We start from the raw sequence: 24381 nt of genomic DNA, 5'->3' as shown, positions 1-24381 counted from the left end.
GTTCAAGAATCACCCAGACCTCAACAGTTTAGTTGTAACTATAAGACTCCTAACTGCCTGGTTGCCATTTTCTTCAACCCAAATGACTGATCACCTGGCTTGCCACGTCATTACAAATTTGGGTTGTTAACTCTAGAAGATATTTGTGATCTTTTAGGATAACGGTGGAGCATTTTTTATCTCAAAATGCTACGGAGATTATAAGTGATCTATTTCGTATCGTTCAAGGGGTAATTTAGACTCTTTTCCAAAAAATTTGAACTTCCCTACATCCCACTCTATAAATGAGTAAATTTGAACTTTTCACCAGTTAAAGCAATAACAGGGCTGAGTTTAGATGTGATGAACAAGAAAAAAGACAAGGCTAATAAAATTTCAGGGCCAAGTAACGTCGAACATGGATAAAATGACGGTATAGCAATGAACATAGGAATGATACTAGGAAATATGGTCCAAACGAAAATGCTGAATTGGAATGAACTAGTTGAAAAGCTGCATCCGCCACTGTCACCGAAGGCTGATAGACCCTCATCTTCTTATTTTATCGTAGTTCATTTATGTTAAACAAATATATGTCTTTCCTGCTTTATACCCACTCAAACTTTCCTAACCTAGATTTGTTAGCTTCTTGGTTTTCTTGTGTGAATAATCAGATTGTCGATGAACCACCTTACTAAGTTGAAAATTGCCTGTCATTTTGTGGCAATTTGTTAACCTAGGTTTACTGCACTTGTAATGTCTTATCAGCTGTATATCTCCCATGAATCCAATAGGTTGGCTTTCATTGAGATAACAACGCAAATGCCTTCAAATGATCAGCTATGCTCTTTTTGGTAAGTCCTTTTCTTTATTATACACCAACAAATTGAAGTTTTCATATTATAAAAGTTACTTCAAAGATTTAGAAAGACAAGACGTTTATATTTTAAATTACATCTCCTTTCAAATGCAAACTTGAGGAGCGGGAATTCACATTTGACGATATGGATTGATCACAGTTGTCAGGGGTAAAAAAATAGGCAATATTGGGAAGTTTTTTGGCACAACGTTGCTCCTATATCATACATTATTTATTCCGATATCTTTTTGATAAGACAAATACTTTTCATTCCCCCCCCCCCCTCTTCCCCCCTTAATTCCCCTTAGTCTTGTACAGTGTACTTGCTTCTCAAGAATCTGATCGCCTTAGTCTTCGCTACCCCAGACCTCAATTATGGTAGCTGTCACTATAGGACTCCGAACAGTGTGGTTGCCATTTTCTTCAACCCAAGTGATCGACCCAAAGTTCCTACCCTGATCACTATCACCTATATATCGAATTGTCAAATTATAACTCTGCCTATCATTTTTCCCCTTGAACACCAGTGTTTGTGGAGACACTGAAACTGTGGAATTCTTTGGAGTTTCTATCTTCACTTTATAAATTGCTCCACCTTTACCGACATTTGTAAGGGTCCTCCTGAATTTCTGCTCCAACCAGGTGAAGTTCCCCTCCAGGCTATACGGGTACAATGCAATGAATGATGGATAGTTGAGATCAGCTGATGGATTAGAGCAGTTCTCATAATTGGCTGATGATCTTGCAAATGTTTTGAATTGCTCTTCGGTGAAATTCATTGAGCATATAAGATTTATGTAATCTTGTGGAGTGGCATCATATACTAGCCCGGGATCAAGAGCTCTGTTTGGGTCAACATGCCCTGCACCCATGTCTAGGGGTGTGGCAACCCAGTTATTATCATCTCTTATAGGTTTTTTAATACTATCCAAATGGTTTGCTGTGGTCATCATAGCGGAGCGAATTGCAGAAGGACTCCATTCAGGATGTGCACCTTTCAGCATTGCTGCAATTCCAGCTACATGAGGAGCAGCCATGGATGTACCTGATTTAAGTTCGTAATCACTGGATAGGTCTAAGTTCGTCTGAATACTTACTGAAATGAGATTTGGTGGAAATGCTGCAAGAATTAGTACCCCTGGTGCCATAATATCTGGCTTTGCGATGCCCAAGTAGCTTCTGGAGGGCCCTCGTGCTGAGCTTCCAGCAAGAACTGGGGCAGGCCTACCATCCACATATGTTTCTTGAAAAGTGATAGTGGCCGTGGGAGCAACATTGCTTTTAACGTAATTAATGACTTGTTTCCCTTCCTTTTTGTCAATCACAACTCCTGGGTAGGGAAAAGAAGAAGAACTGAGCACTCCTGGATCCTCAGAGATGAAGATGCCTGCTTTCAGTCCTGCTCGAATGACGGTAGAAATTTGAATAGTGAAACCAAAACCATTTTCATTTGCATTATAATCACAGATGATGATGGTGCTTTCGGGATCAGGAACTTGCGATAACAATTCAACTGAATCACAAGTGGCCAGAGTCTTGTTGTAAATCACTGGAGAATCCCTGACAAAGGCTCTTGCAGGAAATAAGCTCCATCCCCTAATTTTTAACCCATTTCCCAAAGTCAAAGTTCCTGAAAATTTTCTGTCAGTGTGGCCTGATGCCACACACAAGATCCATGGAGATCCATTGCTTAAACTTCCCACGCTTGGACCTCGATTTCCAGCTGATGTTGAAACTAGCACTCCCTTCATCATAGCTCCAAAAGAGGCAATTGATATAGCATCTTCATATAAGGGAATGAAACGGTAACCAAAAGAAATAGATATCATGTCAACACCGTCTGCAACAGCTTGGTCCATAGCAGCAATTAAATCTGATGTAAAAGTTCCTTCATTGAAGCTAAACTTGTACACAGCTATCCTAGCTCGTGGAGCAGCCCCTCTTGCTGTTCCTGGTGCATATCCAAAATGGGAAACACCTTTGGCGAAATTCCCAGCAGCAATGGAAGCGCAATGTGTGCCGTGACCATTAGTATCCCTGGCAGAATTCATGGAGATGTTCACAGTGGGATCATTCGCCAAAATACCCTTATTGAAGTAATTAGCCCCAATGAGTTTTCTGTTGCACATGGAAGAGTTAAACTGGGTACCGGGCCTACAAATTCCTTTCCACTTTTTGGGGATTTCTGGCAGACCATCATCTTGGAAACTCATGGATTCGGGCCAGATTCCACCGTCAAGAACAGCCACAATCATATCTTGGCCTAAACCAGAAGCTGGCCATAGGCCATATGAAGGATTGAGCTTGAGGAAATCAGATGTGTAAGTAGTGTGAGGTTCCACAGTTCTGTCTTTGTATGCTGAAATGAAACCTGGTGACTTTTTCAAAGCTTTCAGTTCATCTTTGGACAAAACAGCACTGAAGCCATGAAACACATTGTCATAAGAATAAACAAGTTTTGGAGCAGAGTGGAATCTGTCTTCTGATGAAGGAACAGAAGCTTTGATGGATTCAATGGTGGAAGAGTGCCAATGATGGTGATCAGCAAAGACATTTGGCATTAAGGACTTGTCAAGGTGGACAATGTAAGTGGATCTTTGTGCCATAGCTAAGAAGATATGAGCAGAAAGGAACCATGAAAGCAAGATCAGATATGGACATGGAAACCAAATATTTCTAGATCCCATGTTCATCACTTACTACACACTTGTGTTCTTAAGACACCAAATATTCATTCGACTTTATAGGATGAAGTATAGAAGCATATGAGGTCCCTTTAGCAATCAGTACAGCTAGATAAGTTGACTCTTCTTATCCATCGAAAATGAGCTAATTCAGTAAAGATGGGCGGCTTATGTAAAAGCAAACTTTACCATCAAGCCTGAAAGGGACCTATATGTCAGACTCAAATGTGACTCCTCTTATCCACCTAATTAAATGGTATTTATCATATTCTCTGCTTCTGAATAATTTATGATGACAATAATTTTGATTAGCATTGTTAATCTGGAGAATCATGAATGAGAACTGGAAGATTAGTAAAGAGAAATGACCATTCATAATGATTAAGCTAAAAGAACAGAAAGCTTATTGAACTCTCTTTGTATGTCATCTAAACTTTATCAGAGATATTTTTTAAGGGGTAACTATTTACTTGTAGCAAAGTCAAAATTCTTATCCCACATATTGAATATTTAGTCCTTCCCCCAAAATATCTTTTGAGAAGTCTTTAGACTGTTTTAGGCTTTTGCTTGACTAATGAGACTTATCCTATCCACATAAGAATCATAATATACAAACTCTAGAAAAAGATTTCTTTTACTATTGATCAATGAGTTCTTAGGGATAAATAGATTTAAAGTAGGTTATCGAATAAGACAACTTTTTGATTCAGCATACATAATCTGATGGTCCTAAATCCTAATTTTCTGAAGCCCAAACATCAACTGTGGAAGTTATGACCATTGGACTTCTTACAGAATGATTTCCATTCTTTTCAACCCAAGTGATAGAACCATCTTGACCTCCTTTCTCGTCACCTCTATAGCGAATTGTCAAAGTATAGCTTTGCTTCTCATTTTTGTTCTTGAACACCAATGTTTGTGGTGATACTGAAATTGTAGAGTTCTTGGGAGACTCTATTTTTACTTCATAAGTTGCCCCATCTTTACCAACATTTGTAAGGGTTCTCCTGAATTTCTGTTCCAACCAGGGGTAGTTACCCGCCTGGCTGTATGAATAAAAGGCAATGAATGATGGATAATTGAGATCAGCTGATGGATTTGAGCAATTGTGATAATTGGCTGATGATCTTGCGAATGTTTTGAACTGCTCTTCTGTGAAATTCAAAGAGCATATAAGATTTATGTAATCTTGTGGAGTAGCATCATATACTAGGCCGGGATCAAGTGCCCTGTTTGGATCAACATGCCCTGATCCGATGCCTAGAGGCGAGGCTACCATGTCGTCGTCCTCTGTAATAGGCTCTTGTGCACTATTCAAATGGTTTGCGGTTGTCATCATGGCAGAGCGAATAGCTGAAGGACTCCAATCAGGATGTGCGCCTTTTAACATTGCTGCAATTCCAGCTGCATGAGGTGCAGCCATGGATGTGCCTGATTTAAGCTCGTAATCAGTGGTTAACTGTAGGTTCTCAATAGAAACCGAAGAGATATTAGGTGGAACTGCTGCAAGAATAAGTGCCCCTGGAGCCATAATATCTGGCTTTGCGATTCCTGCATAGCTTCTAGAGGGCCCTCGTGATGAGTATCCAAGAAGAAATGGGCTTGGCCTTTCTCTATCCACATATGTTTCTTGGAATGTTATGGTAGCAGTGGGAGCAACACTGTTTTTAACGTAATTGATGACTTGTTTCCCTTCCTTTTCGTCAATCACAACTCCCGGGTGGGTAAAAGAAGCAACCCTGAACACTGCTGGATCTTCAGAGATAAATATACCTGCTATGAATCTTGCTTGAGTGACATGAAAAATTTGACTATCAAAACCAAAACCGTCTTCAAGTTTATTATAGTCACAAATGATGATGGTGTTTTGGGGATCAGGAAATTGTGATAACAACTCATCTGAACTGCAATCAGATAGAGTCTTATTGTAAATCACCGGAAAATCCCTGACAAAGGCTCTTGCAGGAAACAAGCTCCACCCCCTTATTTTTAATCCATTGCCCAAAGTTAACGTTCCTGCAAACGTCCGGTCGGTGAAGCCTGCTGCCACGCACAAGATCCATGGAGATCCATTGCCTAAAGTTCCCCAACTTGGACCTCGATTTCCAGCTGAAGCTGAAACCAGCACTCCCTTCATCATAGCTCCAAAAGAAGCAATAGATATAGCATCTTCATATAAGGGAATGAAACGGTTACTAAAAGAAATGGATATCATGTCAACACCGTCTGCAACAGCTTGGTCCATAGCAGCAATTAGATCCGATGTTAAGCTTCCTTCACGAAAGCTAAACTTGTATACAGCTATCCTAGCTTGTGGGGCAACCCCTCTTGCTGTTCCTTGTGCATATCCAAAATGGGAAACACCTTTCGCAAAGTTCCCAGCAGCAATGGAAGCGCAATGTGTGCCATGGCCATTAGTATCCCTAGCAGAATTCATGGAAATGTTCAGAGTGGGATCATCAGCCAAAAGGCCCTTGTTGAAGTAATTAGCCCCAACGAGTTTTCTGTTGCACATGGAAGTGTTAAACTGGGTGCCTGGAGTGCAAATTCCTTTCCATCTTTTGGGGATTTCAGGAATACCATCATCTTGAAAACTTGCAGATTCGGGCCAGATGCCACCGTCAAGAACACCAATGATCACATCTTGGCCTAAACCAGAAGCTGGCCATAGACCAGATGAGGGATTGAGTTTGAGGTAATCAGATGTGTAAGTAGTGTCAGGTTCCACAGTTCTGTCTTTATAAGCTGAGATGAAACCTGGTGACTTCTTCAACGCTGCCAGTTCATCTTTGGACAAAACAGCACTGAAGCCATGAAACACATGGTCATAAGAGTAAACAAGTTTTGGAGCAAAGTGGAATCTGTCTGCTGATGAAGGAGCAGAAGCTTTGATGGAATCAATTGTAGAAGAATGCCAATGATGGTCATCAAGAAAGACATTAGGCATTAAAGATTTATCCAAATGGACAATATAAGTGGATCTTTGTGCTATAGCTAAAAAGAGATGAGCAGAAAGTGCCCATGACAACAAGACTAGATATGGAGAATAAAGCCACAGCAGTATTCTAGTTTCCATATTTATTCACTACACACCACTCAAATCTTCAATTGACTCTATATAAGAGTGCAATGAAAGATCAGGTCCTTGTAACAATTAATACCGTTAGGTGGAGAAGAGTTCTTGAGTGACTAATGTAGAAATGACAGAAGATTTGTGTAAAAGTAAACTTACCCAATCAAGTTTTATGAATGAACAGAGCAATTGTGCAGTGGAGCTGTGGAGGTGATACTGAACCAGGGGGAAAAGGCCATAGATACATATTCCGTGGTCCCTAATTTGATGAATGACTCAAATCAATCATGCAGTAGTAGGTAGTGGGCCGGGAGGGGGTTGGCACTTGGCGGATGGAGCTTTATCTCCTAATTCTGGATTAATCGTGCCCATTGAATTTTGGATAGTGATCTAATGTCTAAGCAAACTATACAGAACTTAAAAGTGAATTTCTGAAAGAAAAAAACAGATAATAATATCATTCTTTTTGAAAACTGTTTGGGTTTTTGAAACTCTTGTTACCTTCATTTGAGTAGTTACTTTCATTTGTACTAACATACATGTTGAGAAGTCTTAGACTTTGCTTGAATAAATGAGACTTTAAAGACCTCACCAGTCCACCTGCAGAGTAGGGACTGCTACAAGTAGCCAGCTAATTAAGCACATTTAGATAAGTAGATAGTGATGCCTCCCACCCTTTCCAACCCAAGTGGATATATTCAGTTGGGTCCCCTTGAATTGTCTTATAAGGTATATATCATTATAATGTAAGATATTTTGGTAAACATAGGGCTTTCAAGAAAAAAAAAATTAAGATATTTTACTAGGAATTATAGCTCATGACCTTTTAAAAGCTACTAGTTGAGGGTAAATTTCTCAAATGGGCACTCAACTTATATCATGTTTCCTAAAAAATAACTCTGACCGAAAGTGAATGGTTCAATTATTACAAGGTTACATTGTTGATTCTGGAATAGGACAAGTCTTAGATTAGTTTGAAAATTGTTGTCCTGTTGGTGTTTGAATCATCTATTCTAATACTAACGAACCAGCCACACCATTAAACATGGGAGCAGGATTCATTGATCCAAATCAAGCTCTTGATCCAGGACTAATATATGATGCTACTTCACAAGACTACGTCAATCTTATATGCACTATAAAGAGCAATTCAAAACATTTGCAAGATCATCAGCCAATTACCACAACTACTCAAATCCATCAGCTGATCTCAACTATCCATCATGCATTGCTCTATGGGAATCTGACCTTGAGAGGAAAAATTTCCCTTGATTGGTCAAGAAATTCACAAGGATGGTTACCGAATGTTGGTTCTGGTGCAGCTAAATATACAGCAAAAGTGGAAACTCCCAGAAAATGCCAGACTATCAGTATCCCCACAAGTTTTAGCTTTTGGGAGAAAATATGAGAAAAAGAGCTATAGTTTGAGTATTCACTATAGAGGCAATCCGAAGTTTTGTGTTAATTATGGGTTGAAAAGAATGGAAATCACACTGTAAGAAGTCTGGGGATCTTGAAGATCCTTTACAACTTACTTTAAACCAAATAAACGTATGTATGTACCTACACTGTTAGTATTTGGGTTTTCAGGGAAATCATTTGATTGTGTTTCTTGGATTGGTCATTATTTGGTTACGAAATCAATCCACTTTAACACGTTCTAAGTTTGATCCAGCCCGCTAATCTAACACCCATCATCACAAATAATTTGATATGAATGTTCATTTACACAATTTATGTTCAAGGCTTAAGCATTCGTTAAAGAGCCTCACTAAGAGAGTGTCATAGTAACAAAGAACTTACCGATCCAATCTAGGATCATCTGCATATAGATTCTGATCATCATGTAACTTGCAGAATTAGTAGTAGAGCATCAACAACATGAAGTGAAGTGAAGTTTGTTACTCGTGTCTCTATCTGCCTCCGGAAGTTGATAGATATTCTGGAAATTCATTCACAACTGATGAAATTAATTATGCTTTAAGAATTAGTAACTCTGCTGTTAGAGTTTCGGGGGATAAACTAGTGGCTTAGTTATATGGATGGACTTAATGAATTCTTACCTCGTGAGCTACTAACTTTTGGGTTTAACCAGAATTTAAAAGTACATACACTAATATGGTGGGACAGTTGAGATTCTGTCCTACTAAATTTCAGGTTCGAACTTTAAGATAGAAAATGTCTTTCTGTTTGAGATCTGGTATTGAATTGAAAATGTCTTCTGTTTAACAAACAAATAAATTTTTCAATATTGCCATGCCCTCTAAGAAAGGCTCAAAATTGTCATCGATCCATCAACTTCTTCACTTATATTGTTCATTCCAAATTATCGTTTGAAAAGTATTTGGATTTCCAACCAGAAACATTTATGTTTAACTTTTTAATAATTGATAAATATCTCCAGTATGTTATTTTAAACTTTTTCAAATGCTAAAAGAAATATTTCATGCTAAAAGAGTTCTATGCTGTTTATCTTATTAGGCAAATTATTTATATGTAGTACATTGCTAGGAAAGCTTATTGAACTCTTTCTAACACAAACTTGTTCATTAAGCATACATAACGTCATGATCATAAATCTTAATCTTCTGCACCCCACAAATCAACTGTGGTAGTTAACACTATTGGACTTCTTACTGAACGATTTCCATTCTTTTCAACCCAAGTGATAGACCCAGTTTGACCTGAGTTGAAGTCGCCTCTATAGCGAATTGTCAAAGTATAGCTTTGCTTCTCATTTTTGTTCTTGAACACCAATGTTTGTGGTGACACTGAAATTGTAGAGTTCTTGGGAGACTCTATTTTTACTTTATAAGTTGCCCCACCTTTACCAACATTTGTAAGGGTTCTCCTGAATTTCTGTTCCAACCAGGGGTAGTTACCCTCCTGGCTGTATGAATAAAAGGCAATGAATGATGGATAATTGAGATCAGCTGATGGATTTGAGCAGTTGTGATAATTGGCTGATGATCTTGCGAATGTTTTGAACTGCTCTTCTGTGAAATTCAAAGAGCATATAAGATTTATGTAATCTTGTGGAGTAGCATCATATACTAGGCCGGGATCAAGTGCCCTGTTTGGATCAACATGCCCTGATCCGATGCCTAGAGGCGAGGCTACCATGTCGTCGTCCTCTGTAATAGGATCTTGTGCACTATTCAAATGGTTTGCGGTTGTCATCATGGCAGAGCGAATTGCTGAAGGACTCCAATCAGGATGTGCGCCTTTTAACATTGCTGCAATTCCAGCTGCATGAGGTGCAGCCATGGATGTGCCTGATTTAAGCTCGTAATCAGTGGTTAATTGTAGGTTCTCAATAGAAACCGAAGGGATATTAGGTGGAACTGCTGCAAGAATAAGTGCCCCTGGAGCCATAATATCTGGCTTTGCGATTCCTGCATAGCTTCTGGAGGGCCCTCGTGATGAGTATCCAAGAAGAAATGGGCTTGGCCTTTCTCTATCCACATATGTTTCTTGGAATGTTATGGTAGCAGTGGGAGAAACACTGTTTTTAACGTAATTGATGACTTGTTTCCCTTCCTTTTTGTCAATCACAACTCCCAGGTGGGTAAAAGAAGCTACCCTGAACACTGCTGGATCTTCAGAGATAAATATACCTGCTTTGAATCTTGCTTGAGTGACGTGAAAAATTTGACTATCAAAACCAAAACCGTCTTCAAGTTTATTATAGTCACAAATGATGATGGTGTTTTGGGGATCAGGAAATTGTGATAACAACGCATCTGAACTGCAATCAGATAGAGTCTTATTGTAAATCACCGGAAAATCCCTGACAAAGGCTCTTGCAGGAAACAAGCTCCACCCCCTTATTTTTAATCCATTGCCCAAAGTCAATGTTCCTGCAAACGTCCGGTCGGTGAAGCCTGCTGCCACGCACAAGATCCATGGAGATCCATTGCCTACAGTTCCCCAACTATGACCTCGATTTCCAGCTGAAGCTGAAACCAGCACTCCCTTCATCATAGCTCCAAAAGAAGCAATAGATATAGCATCTTCGTATAAGGGAATGAAACGGTTACTAAAAGAAATGGATATCATGTCAACACCGTCTGCAACAGCTTGGTCCATAGCAGCAATTAGATCCGATGTTAAGCTTCCTTCACGAAAGCTAAACTTGTATACAGCTATCCTAGCTTGTGGGGCAACCCCTCTTGCTGTTCCTTGTGCATATCCAAAATGGGAAACACCTTTCGCAAAGTTCCCAGCAGCAATGGAAGCGGAATGTGTGCCGTGACCATTAGTATCCCTAGCAGAATTCATGGAAATGTTCAGATTGGGATCTTCAGCCAAAAGTCCCTTGTTGAAGTAATTAGCCCCAATGAGTTTTCTGTTGCACATTGAAGTGTTAAACTGGGTGCCTGGATTGCAAATTCCTTTCCATCTTTTAGGGATTTCAGGAATACCGTCATCTTGAAAACTTGCAGATTCGGGCCAGATGCCACTGTCAAGAACACCAATGATCATATCTTGGCCTAAACCAGAAGCTGGCCATAACCCGTATGAAGGATTGAGCTTCAGGTAACCAAATGTGTAAGTAGTGTCAGGTTCCACAGTTCTGTCTTTATAAGCTGAAATGAAACCTGGTGACTTCTTCAACGCTGCCAGTTCATCTTTGGACAAAACAGCACTGAAGCCATGAAACACATGATCATAAGAGTAAACAAGTTTTGGAGCAGAGTGGAATCTGTCTACTGATGAAGGAACAGAAGCTTTGATGGAATCAATAGTAGAAGAATGCCAATGATGGTGATCAGTAAAGACATTAGGCATTAAAGATTTGTCCAAATGGACAATATAAGTGGATCTTTGTGCTATAGCTAAATAGAGATGAGCAGAAAGTGCCCATGAAAACAAGACTAGATATGGAGAATATGGGAACCAAATGTTTCTTGATCCCATTTTCACTCACTACACATTACTCAAATATTCAATTGACTTTATAGGATAACACATATAAAAAGATTAGGCCCTTGTAACAATTAATACTGTTAGGTGGAGAAGATTGGGATGAGCTTTAATGACACTAATGTAGTAAAGACAGCAGATTTTTGTAAAAGTGAACTCTTACCAATCAAGTTATATGAATGACTCAAAATTACCGGTGCAATTGTGCTGTGGAGTTGATAATCATCCCGGGGAGAGGAGGCCATAGTGACATTTTTCATGGTCCCTAGTTTGATGAATGACTCAAAGTCAATCATGTAGACAGTGTGCCTGGGGGGTGGGGGGGTGGGGAGAGAGAGAGCTTAAAGTTATGTTTGGATAACTCGGAGTGAGATGACTAGATATCTCTTGTTCAAATCTTGAGAATGAACAATCTCTTGATAGATAGCTCTTTATCTCCCAAATCTGGACTAATTGTGCCCATTTGGATAGTGATGAAATGTCTAAGAAATCTATCTAGAATTTAAAACTGAAATTTTAGAAAGAAAATCAGATAATAATATCATTCTTTTTTAAGTCTTTGAAATTTTGGGAAGTTAACTTCATTTGTTAGTACTGTACTGTCCCAACATGCATGTTGAAAAGTCTCAGGATTTGCTTGAGTAAATGAGACTTTAAAGACTTCACCAGTCCACCTGCAGAGTAGGGACTGCTACCAGTGGCCAGCTAAATAAGTAGATAGTGATGGCTCCCATCCCCTTCCCAACCCAAGTTGATATATTCAGTTGTCTCTCAACCATAAATTTCTTGTGAGTATATAGCATTATGAGGTAGTAAGATATTTTGGTAAATACTAGTGGTAGTGGTGGATATAAATATCGAAAATCAAACCAAACCAAAATAAATTAATTTTACTGTTTTATTTTATTCTAAAACTTTGATATTCGGATCACTGTGTAATTATAGGGTCCCGATTCTTCAGTTACTTCAAAGAAGTGTTTAAGCTTACTCCATTCAGAATTTCATATTCATTTCTTGGAGAGCTGAATCCAGTTTTTAGCCAGTTGATGTGGATGAGAGAGCTGGATCATGGGTGAAGCACGAGTTTAGATTGGGAGCCGTAAAGAGGACATCCTTCAAGTCATAACTAATCTCTGTGATAACTTGTTCCCGACCAAACGACCCCTGGCATGGGAACCGCTTGATTAGTAGCCGCCTAAGGACCATGCAATGGCATTTTACATCATCACATTTGTACTACTAAATCTCTGACATGAAAGAAATGATGCTTATCTTCAAATTTGAAATATCTACCACTACTGCACTGATCTATAAATTCTTATTGAAGTATAGTATACAATCATCATTCAAAATTCAAAATGGAGTGGCCTAATAACTACTGCTATCTTGTTTCTTCTTTCTGTTTGGTCCTTTTCTCTGTTTAGCAGAGAGAAGCACATACATTGTCCATTTGGACAAGTCTTTAATGCCTAAGATATTTGCTACTCACCATCACTGACATTCTTCTACAATTGAATCCATTAAGATTATAACTCCTGCTTCACTTAATAGCCACCAACCTGCTCCAAAGTTTCTATATTCTTATGACAATGTATTAGATCGATCATGACGAGAATGGACTTCTCCGTAATGTAATGTAAATGTAATAGAAGAGGCAGAGTCCAGTTCCCCTCCCTTCTTGACCAGACGAAGGAGATATGAATTCCATTTAGGCGGGTCAGGGCTTGGCTTGACCCTGTGTTCTCCCGGGTCGGAGGCGAGAACTTGAAAGTGAATCATTCAGTGGTGGGGTGTTATTACATGGCTTCAGTTCCGTTTTCTTCCCAAAATAAACTAGAAGCTTTGAAAAAGTCTCCAGGATTTGTTTCAGCTCATAAAGACGGTACCATAGAACTCCACACTACACATACTCCTGAGTTCCTTAACCTCAATCCTTCCTCTGGTCTTTGGCCAGCTTCTAATTTTGGTCAAGATGTCATTATTGGTATCGTTGACACGGGGATATGGCCTGAATCGCCTAGCTTTAGGGATGATGGTATGCATGAAATCCCTAAAAGGTGGAAGGGAATTTGTCGAGCAGGCACGCTGATTTCAACTCTTCATTGTGCAATAGAAAAATTATTGGGGTTAATTACTTTTACAAGGGACCTGTAGCTGAGAATACTCATGTGAATCTTACCACATTTTCTGCCCGGGATTCTTGGGGTCATGGTACACATATAGCCTCAATTGCATCAGGAAATTATGTCCAAGGAGATTCCTACTTCGGATATGGAAAGGGAACTGCAAAAGGGGGTTGCTCCCCGTGCTAGGTTGGCTATTTACAAAGTATCATGGCGTGAACTTGGATAGATAACTAGTTCAGATATGATTGCTGGTATGGATCAGGCAGTTGCTGATGGAGTTGATATCATATCCATGTCTAGTGGATCAACTCATGTTCCTCTACATAGAGACAATATAGCAATTGGGGCTTTTGGTGCTATGATGAAGGGCATTCTCGTTACTGGTTCAGCTGGTAATCGTGGTCCAGATTTTGGAACTCTAGTGAACGGAGCCCCGTGGATCATGACTGTTGGATCAGCTTCCACAGAACGAACCTTTGCAGGGACTCTAACTCTGGGCAATGGGCAAAAGCTTAGGGGTTGGAGCTTGTTTCCCTTGAGAGCAATTATCAAGGATACAACCCTGACGTATAACAAGACCATCTGTTCTTGCAATTCAACTGAATTGTTATCCAATGCCTTGGCACCCTTCATTCAAGTCGTTGTTTGTGATGGTCCCAAGGATTTCTCCTCTGATCTTGCAATTGGATTTTCCTTTCAAATGAACAGCTTAACGGATACTGGATTTCTGGCAGCTATCTACATTTCTTCTGATCCAAGAGCACTCACCTCCAAATCATTTCACAGTCCTGGGGTTGTGATTGGCAGAAAGGAAAGTACGCAAGTGAAAGATTACATCAGCAAAACTGAGCACCCTACTGTGAGCATACATTTTCAAGAGACGTACGAAGATGTCACCGCACCTACACCCAAACATCCGGTAGAGGTCCTGCTCGAAGCTATGTTGGAATATCAAAGCCGGATATAATAGCACCAGGGGTGTCAGTTGTAGGCGCCTGGCCACCGGAAGTAGGTTACCATCCGTGTTGGTACTAGCATGTTTTTGGGAAGTGACTGCAACATCGAATCAGGCTCATCCATGGCTAGTTCCTCATGTATCTGGAATTGCTGCAATGCTAAAATCCGTACATCCTGATTGGAGTCCATCAGCTATTTAATCAGCAATAATGACCACTGCCAACCCTATGGATAACACTCAGAAGCGAATCACCGTAGCTACTACCAACGAACCAACAACACCATACGGCATTGGATCAGGGCTCATTGATCCCAACAGAGCACTTGATCCCGGGCTAATATACGATGCAACTCCTCAAGACTATGTCAATCTTCTATGCTCCAAGAATCACCACAACTGCTCAAATCCATCAGATGATCTCGAAAAAATATGAGAAGAAGAGCTACACTTTGACTATTCGCTATAGAGGTGAAGGTCATGAGAGCTATGTTTTTAATTAATGGTTCAATCACTTGGGTTGAACAGAATGGAAAACACACCCTATTACTGTCTCTCCCATTATACTTCCCTGGGGAGAGTTTTGAAAATCTTCTACCAATATAAACTATTACACGTAGTCAGTACTAATTGAGTTCAATTCCAATGAATGATTTGATTTCTGGTTTGAGTTTATCTATCACAAAATATTGTGGCACTCGTGTCGGTTCTTAAAAAATACAATACTTTTTTTGAAGAATCTGACATACTAATGACATTTTTGAAAAGTCCGAGCAACAGAGATCTATCGCCGTAACAAGTATCATGGGTAAGTTTTGCTTTTTTATGTATAGTCACTGTCTTGTGGAAATAAAAAGATGGAAGTGGATCACAACTTTATTATGTTTGTTTTGGATCACAAATATGGATATGGGATTGAATTTCATGGACATAATTTATACTCCTGCTTATCTTCTACAGTCAATATTTCGTCGTATATGTTTTAACTTTACATATACTACTTCAAATGAGAAAAGAAAAAAGAAAAAAAAAGTAGACTGGGCCACTATGTGGTTCAATAAGCTAAGTATAAACATTGAAGTTCAAGAAAAAATTAACATTGGCTACTTGAATAATGTTACTTACACAAAGTTTTAGAGAAGTTGGATAAAAATGAACTCTTTTAACTAAATTTTTTATATAATATGATCAAAAGTTGCACTTTCGTGAGTAAAATATAGAGAAAATGGTATCATATATGGTATTGAATTGACAAAGATTGCCAAAAGTGAAAATTACACTTTATGGACCACTCCCTTAATGTAGTAGCGTATGACAAACATGTTTTAAGGGTTATTATTAAATTTTGGATACGTCACACTTCTAATCAGGACTAATTAATCTTTGAAAAAATTTTTTTTACATAACATCCCTATATTCTATTAAATTTCATTATATTATAAAATAATCAAGTAATTTATCCGTGCTTCACACGATTATAATAATAATTGCATTTAATTTGTAAATATTTTTTTTACTAATATTCATACAGTGAAAATAATAGGAAAATGGGTTCTTAAAAAATATTAGCAATATTCTAATATGAAATTGATTATTTGCCGTTATCACATAACTCAAGAATCTCTAATGAATGAATTATTCACGAAATAATAAATCATTGGTTCTTTAATCAACATTAAAAGGAAAAAAAGAGAGAAGAAAATAAGAATATATATTAAGGCATTTCGTAATAAAAAGAAACATTTAAGTTGTATAGATTATACAATTGTGATATATGTCTTAGGAAAAAATTCAAAAATTTGTTAATATATTCAAAAAAAAAAAAGAGATTACGTTTGAACATGAAACAATTATAACTTTTGAACTTGCGTAATGAATTTTTTTAATTCATAAGTAAAAAATTTCATATCTATGTAAAAATAGATAATATGTAAATTTATATATAGTACTTTAAGTTATAGAATTTAATGTAGAATATCAAAACATGAAGTCTTGGAACTGAATACAAGAATTATTTTCTGCAAAAGGGAAAATGCACAAGTACCCCCTCAACTTATGCTCGAAATTCCAGAGACACACTTATACTATACTAAGGTCCAATTACCCCCTGAACTTATTTTATAAGTAATTTTCTACTCCTTTTTAGCCTACGTGGCACTAGTTTGAAAAAAAAAAGTCAACAATCATTGGGCCCACCAGATAGTGCCACGTAGGCTAAAAAGGGGCAAAAAATTATTAATAAAATAAGTTCAGGGGTAATAGGACCTTAGTATAGTATAAGAGTGTCTCTGAGATTTCGGACATTGGTTGAGGAGGTACTTGGGCATTATCCCTCTGCAAAATGAACATACGTAGTATATGTCTATATGTTTGATATAACCAGAGACAATAACTTTGTAAAAACATAAACAAAAGAGTTTAAAACATGTACTCAAAAATAACAATTAATATCATATGCATAAATTAATGAGCGTAAAAAAACATATCGAGATAAATAAAAATAGAATGAAATAGAAAGGAAAAAATCGAGTCCACTGAATGCACAATGTCCCTTTAAGAAATTATTCCCCTCCAATATCAAAGGTTATAAAATTTAATCCTCTCAGACTAGAACGATCTTATTCACCAACTTATTGATACAAAAACAGTGGTGTCAATAAGTCACTCAACAGGAGCAAAGCACAAAAATATTTAATTTTGCGAAAGTAGAAGAAAAAGATCAGAATGTTTGTTGTTTTAAAATGATAGAAATCCCTCTATTTGTGACAATAAAGTGTAGTGTGAACAAATATTAATTGTATCCTATCAAAAAGGTTTCAACTATTTGGAAAAGTTGCAACCCTTCAAAAAGTTTACAATCTTTCATAAAAGTCACAATTTTTCATAAAATAGCAACTTTTCATTAAAGCCGCAAATTTTCATAAAAATCACAACTTTTGAAAAAAGTTGCTACTCTTCATTAAAATTACAATTCACAACTTTTCATAAAAGTCACAAATTTTGATAAAAGCGCAACTCTTCATTAAAATCGTAACTCTTCATGAAAGTGGAAGGCTAGTTTTGAAAATAAATAAAATTAAAAGAAAATTCTTGCTTGCGATGACGCCATGTAAGCGGACCTAGAGTTCTCTTTTATATAAATATACAATTACATTATCACTTCGCGCGTTTAATAACTTCTTATCAAACTTCTTTTTGTTTCTCTAGTCCGCATCTATCCTACCTATTTCTCTCTCTCCTCTTCTTGCTCATGGTTATGACACTTAGAGGTCATTTATAAATGTATTAGTGCATATGATATGGAAAAGGACCTAAAATATCTTTAAAATATTAGAAATGGTATAAAATTATCCTCCATCCATCTATTGGGTCCAAAATATCCTTCTCACCCACCTATTGACTCCAAAATATCCTTGTCAGTTGTCATTCACTTTTGGGTTGAAAATTGACCACTTATTTAACTGTTTTAAATTTAAACTATTTAAATATTTTTTAAAATACGTGGTGCTCAAATATTTGTTATAATTTAACTTATTGATATTAATAAATTAAATTATAATATTTGAGCGTCATGTATTTAAAAAAAAATTAAATAGTTTAAATTTAAAATCATAAGTGGTTAATTTTGAAACCAAAAGTGGATGAGAAGAGTATTTTGGAGCCAATAGGTGGATGAAAAGGGCATTTTGAAACCAATAGGTGGATGGAGCGTAGTTTTGTACCATTTGTAATACTTCGAACATATCAAATACATGTATCTTTTTTATATCAAATACATATATCTAATAGGATATATTATTAAAATTTATTTTAGATACGTTATATTCAATACGAAATACACTAAAAATTTAATACTTTATACCCTCAATGAAATTGATTTTGAATACGATATTGAAATTGATATTGGAAATATACTTTCACATTCGACTAAATGCACTCCTGGAAATTGATACTAGATACACATGCATGAAATTTTCTTTTTAAAAAAATATTGTTACACATTTATTGCATTATATTAAATATGATCTTTATATTTAAAGTCACTTTTAATGAAAAGTATATTAAATATATTTGATAAAAAATATAATAATATAACTAAGAGATTATACTGAAGCGCTAAATAATAAGTAAAACACTCAATTTGAACCAAATATTAATTACTTTAAGAATATCCTCTTATTTAATAAGGAAAATGTTCAAATATTTTAGAACTATGATCGACATCTTAATTAAACTAAAATTTTAATTTTTTTAAAAAAATTTATACACTTTTTATCTTATGTGGCATACTAGGTGACTCTACGTAATTAAAGTGCGTGAGGAATATTTGAATGTCATATAATCAAAAAGGTATATAAAATTATAAATAATAATAATAATAATAAGACTTTAATTTAATTAAAATATATTTCTGAAATTTTGATCATAGCCTAATTTTACTCCTATATCTTCCCAATTTAAAATTATGACTTCATGGGATTAAAAATGATAATAAATCAGATAAGAGAAAATATAGGGTCAAAATGATGCAAGATTTATTTAGGACTATTAAGAGAGAATTATATGATGAAAGTCATATAAAGTTTGTAGAGAGTTATTAATTATTTGTGTCAGAAAATTCTCCTTTTTAATTTTTTTTTAAAAAAATCAGAATAGAGAAAGAGCAGAAAAAAAAGAAGCTAACTGTCAACTGTCATTACAGTCCACAACTTCCACCACCTCCAATGGCGGCCATCGCCACCGCCACGACCACCTTCTACCTCTCAACCACCTCTTTCAGCCGCCACCAATCTTCAACTTTTCGTTTCTCATCTCTCACTTACCCAATCAATTTTTCAACTTTTTCACTTAATGCCCAATTTCACCCTCCTCGTACTTCCTTCCCCATATTCTCCGCTCTCAGTAACCACCACGGCGGAGGAAACATCGACGGCGGAGGAGGTGGCGGCGGAGGAGGTGGAGGAGATGGAGGAGGGAAGGATGACGAGAATGCAGGGGAAAGGAACAAGAAAGAAGCAATAATGGCTTTGGCTGAAGCCGAAAGGACATTGGAAAGCCTGCCTAAGGACTTGGCTTCCGCAATTGAAGCCGGGAAAATACCTCCGGCCGTCGTTCACCGGTTTTTGGAGCTCGAAAAGTCGCCGGTGCTCCGGTGGCTGCTCAGCTTTGGTGGATTTAGAGAACGGTTGCTGGCTGATGATCTTTTTTTAACTAAAGTTGCTATAGAGTGTGGCATTGGAATTTTTACTAAGGTTAATTTCTATGTACTAACATTCTAGCTAGATTCTAGAGGTTAACTTATATGGGATACTGCGTTTGGCTAACGGTATAAATTTATTCAACTTATTCCGCGTACCAAACGACCTACACTGGAAGATTTACTCTTCAGATTTGAAATGAATGGAATAATTATGTTGTAGCATCTCCATTCACCAATGCTAATTAACTGACCGTTTTGAATTCGAGTTACTCGATATGGAAAAGAAGTTCGAATTAGTAGATCATGTACTATGTCCTAAGAGAGACTTATATTAGATATTATCAGAAAAAAAAAAGGAGATTAAGGGTGAATTTATCGAAAAAGGCAAAGAAGAATAGAGAGCTAGTATAGTGTAAATGGTTTATGTGAAAAGACGTAAAGGTAACTATTAAATGGCTACCACGTCCTCGTGCAATCTGAGTTTTTACATTTTATATCAATTTAACAGTTGTATATATTTAGTTCTTGTATGTGTTTCTCCATTTCCATGAATGCCTACTGACTTGAAGTGTAGTGACTGGTCAGGTTGTGACATTTAACATTTGTAGCAAAACGACCTTTGGTTTGTTACATTAACAGTCGCGTGGATAGCTGAATTACGTGCTTATGTTTCAGAGTGCTGCAGAGCTGGAGAAGCGAAGGGAGAATTTCACAAAGGAGCTGGACTTTGTCTGTGCTGATGTGGTACAATTTCTTCCATAAATGGGGCTGAAACAAATTTAATACAGTATTGACGTTGCACCAGTAATAATAAAGGGGTGAAGAAAATAAAGCATTTTTATCTAGCTAGAGCTGCAGAACAAGTTTGTTTCACATTTACATATCAATGATGACTATTTTAATACTTCTCAAGCATATTATAAGGTAGTTTGTAAAAAGAACAATCAGCTTGTGCTTAACTTCTAACTGAAAGCATTCTGATATGAAATCTAGTACAGTTGGTTGTGGGAACAATTTTGTCCTCAATTTTCTTGGCAATCATGGAAAACCATAATTTCTTTTGCGGACACTGCTCTTTCGTGCTGGAGAAGTAAGTATTTCCTGATAAATGCTACACTTGATTTCGGCGTGACATGTATTTTACTCAGGTGATGGCCATTGTTGCTGATTTCATGCTAGTCTGGCTCCCAGCTCCTACTGTCGGTCTCCGTCCTTCTCTTGCAATTGGCTCTGGGCCTCTTACTAAACTTTTCTACAACTGCCCCGACAATGCATTTCAGGTTTATGATTAATGAAATTAAAACATCTTTATTTCATAATCTTTGTTCTTCCTTTTGTGGGGTAAGGATGGCCTTTACTTACCCAATACAAGTAACTGATTGAACTTTGCATTTATCCTGTTCTCAGGTTGTGTTGTCTGGTACTTCCTATTCATTTTTACAGAGACTAGGCGCCATAGTGGTAATTCATTTGATAAATTTATAATAGGTTTATTATATTTTACTCCTAGTTGTATGTATTTATGAAGCTTAAAAGTACTCATAACTTTGTCCTGCAGAGAAATGGAGCCAAACTATTTGCAGTTGGTTCAGGTGCATCTCTGGTAAGTCTGTCAAGAGCTTTTCTTCTTTGTGGACAAGAAAATATTGTGGAACTCACAATATATACTCTAATTTTCGGTCATTATGCTGTTATCATATGCTTTGACTTTTACCTTCTTTTGTTTTTTGGTTTGGTCAACTGTTAGTAAAATTTACACCAAGAACTATTTGAGATATGCTTCCTCTGTATACACTAGTTGAGAAAATGCCAACATTTAAGTGGACCAAAACAACAAGAACAACATACACAATGAAATCCCACAAAGGGGAGTTTGGGGAGGGTAGAGTGTATGCCGACCTAATTACCACTACCTAGTGGAGGTAGAGGGGCTTTTTCCAAAACTGCCTCTTTATTGATAAGGCTGTCTTTCACCTATAGTTAGGACCATAATTGAGATTTGTTTTAGTCTTCTATTCAAGTGTTTGATGTCATTTGACTAATTACTCTGAGCCTATCTAGCATCTTAATCTTTGTTGAAGTGTTTATTTGATTTTAAGAAGCTTGTTCCAGTTTCCTGTTTAATAATTAGGAAAATGGCTACCACCAAGTCCTAATTCATGATATGGGAGAAGTGTTATTTCAAGTAACACAGCAGATATTCTATATCTGTCTCTTTCAAGTTGTACATCAAACAATATCATGTGGAATGTCATTGTTAATCTATTCCTTTTCGGTACTGTTTTTGAACATAAATGACAAGTCAATATTGTTTTTAGATTTATCTCCTCCAAAACTTTTATGTTATTAAATGCCTCTCTCTTTCTCTCCATCTATTTATCCATATATATGTCTACATATTTGCTCACCAGAGATTGTCCGCGTAATCTTCTCTTTGGGATTATGTGCATGCATTCTTCTGTTTGTGAACTACTATACTTCTTCGTTCGTAAATAACTGAGTATTTAGTGCAGTGGTCATTTCTCAACTATTCTGTAGCCTGCTTAGTGTCAGCTAGCATGCTGTACCTTTGATGTATTTTTTTAATTCACTTTTCCTCATTTCCAGGTTGGTACAGGTGTAACAAATACTTTAATCAACGCACGGAAGGCTATTGATAAAACCTTTGCTGGTGAAGCTGAGAATCTACCAGTTCTGTCTAGCAGTGCCGCCTATGGTGTTTACATGGCAGTCTCAAGCAACCTTAGGTATTTCACATTTTCAAGAACTACTGTCGTCCAAAATAATCATCAGCTTCTTCCATATCTTAATATAGAGAAGTACTTGGAGAAATTTCACTGTTTTTACCCCATCAATATAGCTCAAGAATATCCATCTATAGTAGAAACAATAATTTCTTCTGTTGCTGCCAATTCTCTTTCCATAAAACAGCTATTTTTTCTAATTGAGCATCTTTGTCATCTTCTTTCATGCATCTACTCTTCCGTTTCACGATCTTCTTCTGAGACATCCCTGTTACAGATGACCTTTTCTTGGATAGAGCTCCTAGATTCACCAGTACCCTATATAAGGCTCATAAGCTTGCTGTGCAGTGTTTGCTATAAAGTTAATGAGGATAAACCTTGTTTAAAAACTTCTTTAGAAGAACTTGAGTCTGTTTACAATGTCAAGCCTATACAAAGTGTTTTTAGATTTTACAATTATGAGGTTTTGTCATCTTACTGTGTCGTAATAGCATTACAGCATATAAAAGCTGGAATCCGTCTCCTTTTTATTATGGAGGACAGATTGTGAATTATGCAAATTTGCTCCATAACTTATTGAAATCCATCCATGACGTTTTAGTTTGATAATGTATAACCTATATGTAGTTATGTACCTAGACTTTCCCCTTCCGAATTGTGATGTATTCATAAGTAGTTAGGTCATAGAAAACCACAGAAGGAAATGAATGCAATATAGAGTAATCTTTTGAAGCCAAGGAAGAAGCTAGTAACTGCAAAAACATAATTCCCCCACCCCCATGTGAGCTCTATATGTCAAAAAAATAATGATTGGAAGGCCCATGCCATTTCATTTATATATTTTCTTCCTTTATCAGGTATCAAATCCTTGCTGGAGTTATTGAACAACGAATATTGGAGCCCTTGCTACACAAGAACAAGATCATGCTTGGTGCACTGTGCTTCGTTTTTCGAACTGGCAATACCTTTTTGGGATCATTGATGTACAAGTTCTTTCCACTCTAAGGTTTTTCTTTGGAAGTTTCTTTAATCTTCTAATCTTATTAATTTTTATCCCTCTCTTACCAGGTGGGTGGATTTTGCACGTTGGATTGGAATCCAAAGATCACGAGAATAAGAAGAAACATAGATAATGGTTCCCAGTTTTATGGTACCAAGTATCATTTGTACAATTACTTTTTAAATTCAACTATAACATGAGATTTTTTGGCACACTCTTTATCGGTGCTTTATTTTGTTTAATTCAGAAGAAGTTTGGCTTCAAAGTCTCTTAATTGTGCAAAATTTTTACTTGTTGATAACTTGTTCTTTGTATGTACCTCTATCCGTATAGGAGCCACAATATGATTTATGCTGAAGGTTGATATTGAGGAAAATTTCCAAATGCACATAATACAGGAAGCAAATATAAATAGCGAAGCCCTTTGATATTGTTTAAGCATTTTAACTTTGTATATACATGTATCGTACCAAAAGGATTTCAAAGGTAGTCGGGAAAGTGTAGTAAGCTGATCCACCTATAGTTTTGATTAATTTATATTAGTTTGGTTGAGTTATAATGAGAATTAGAAAATTATCTGTTGTTCCGAGTTAAATGGTAGGCAACCTTTCCTTTGATACGTTATGTTGTTGGAAACTACGATGATTCCCCAGTAGATATTTAAAGCATCAGTCAGTTTTATTATATAAGCTGAAATGGACCTGGGACATATTTAGAGCTTGAGCTAATCTTTGAACAAAACAACACTGATCCCATGAAAGACATTTAGAACAGTGGAGCTTTGGAGCAGGATTTCCAATTAAGTGAAGTTGGGCTAAAATCTCGATGGGATAAA

General features: G+C 36.9%; 5 protein-coding genes and 1 pseudogene across 5 annotated transcripts; 3 read left to right on the top strand and 3 right to left on the bottom strand.

The window, feature by feature from the left end:
• Positions 1-841: 841 nt before the first annotated feature.
• Positions 842-3659, bottom strand: LOC101257301 (subtilisin-like protease SBT3). The gene has a single exon (XM_004229616.5). It carries the CDS (start codon positions 3529-3531, stop codon positions 1186-1188), a length of 2346 nt encoding a protein of 781 aa, XP_004229664.2. The 5' UTR covers positions 3532-3659; the 3' UTR covers positions 842-1185.
• Positions 3660-4059: 400 nt separating this feature from the next.
• On the bottom strand, positions 4060-6814 carry sbt4c (subtilisin-like serine protease family protein). Its single transcript, NM_001329601.1, has one exon. It carries the CDS (start codon positions 6596-6598, stop codon positions 4259-4261), a length of 2340 nt encoding a protein of 779 aa, NP_001316530.1. The 5' UTR covers positions 6599-6814; the 3' UTR covers positions 4060-4258.
• Positions 6815-7640: 826 nt separating this feature from the next.
• Positions 7641-8003, top strand: LOC138347212 (subtilisin-like protease SBT3). Its single transcript, XM_069294931.1, has one exon. It carries the CDS (start codon positions 7641-7643, stop codon positions 8001-8003), a length of 363 nt encoding a protein of 120 aa, XP_069151032.1.
• A 1034-nt stretch (positions 8004-9037) lies between these two features.
• On the bottom strand, positions 9038-11575 carry sbt4a (subtilisin-like protease). The gene has a single exon (NM_001247851.3). The coding sequence runs from the start codon at positions 11513-11515 to the stop codon at positions 9176-9178; it is 2340 nt and encodes a 779-aa protein (NP_001234780.1). The 5' UTR covers positions 11516-11575; the 3' UTR covers positions 9038-9175.
• A 1484-nt stretch (positions 11576-13059) lies between these two features.
• Positions 13060-15487, top strand: LOC101266679 (subtilisin-like protease SBT3; annotated as a pseudogene).
• A 3689-nt stretch (positions 15488-19176) lies between these two features.
• Positions 19177-23811, top strand: LOC101256709 (protein RETICULATA-RELATED 4, chloroplastic). The gene is made up of 8 exons (XM_004229614.5): positions 19177-19854; positions 20478-20546; positions 20951-21082; positions 21210-21263; positions 21361-21405; positions 22410-22549; positions 23404-23529; positions 23615-23811. The coding sequence occupies exons 1-8, from the start codon at positions 19327-19329 to the stop codon at positions 23661-23663; spliced, it is 1143 nt and encodes a 380-aa protein (XP_004229662.1). The 5' UTR covers positions 19177-19326; the 3' UTR covers positions 23664-23811.
• The last annotated feature ends 570 nt before the right edge of the window (positions 23812-24381 follow it).

Source organism: Solanum lycopersicum, chromosome 1 (genome assembly GCF_036512215.1).
Source record: "Solanum lycopersicum chromosome 1, SLM_r2.1".
Taxonomy (NCBI): domain Eukaryota; kingdom Viridiplantae; phylum Streptophyta; class Magnoliopsida; order Solanales; family Solanaceae; genus Solanum; species Solanum lycopersicum.
The sequence above is the reverse complement of the archived record's forward strand: the minus strand, read 5'-3'. Positions and strand labels throughout refer to the sequence as shown.

Excerpts from the sequence above, each read along its gene's own strand:
- sbt4a (NM_001247851.3), bottom strand. The coding sequence starts at position 11,515 with ATGGGATCAAGAAACATTTGGTTCCCATATTCTCCATATCTAGTCTTG.
- LOC101256709 (XM_004229614.5), top strand. The coding sequence starts at position 19,327 with ATGGCGGCCATCGCCACCGCCACGACCACCTTCTACCTCTCAACCACC. Across the intron at positions 21,406-22,409 it reads TTGGTTCAGGTGCATCTCTG|GTTGGTACAGGTGTAACAAA; the intron begins GTAAGTCTGTCA and ends CCTCATTTCCAG. Across the intron at positions 22,550-23,403 it reads GCAGTCTCAAGCAACCTTAG|GTATCAAATCCTTGCTGGAG; the intron begins GTATTTCACATT and ends TTCCTTTATCAG.
- LOC101257301 (XM_004229616.5), bottom strand. The coding sequence starts at position 3,531 with ATGAACATGGGATCTAGAAATATTTGGTTTCCATGTCCATATCTGATC.
- LOC138347212 (XM_069294931.1), top strand. The coding sequence starts at position 7,641 with ATGGGAGCAGGATTCATTGATCCAAATCAAGCTCTTGATCCAGGACTA.
- sbt4c (NM_001329601.1), bottom strand. The coding sequence starts at position 6,598 with ATGGAAACTAGAATACTGCTGTGGCTTTATTCTCCATATCTAGTCTTG.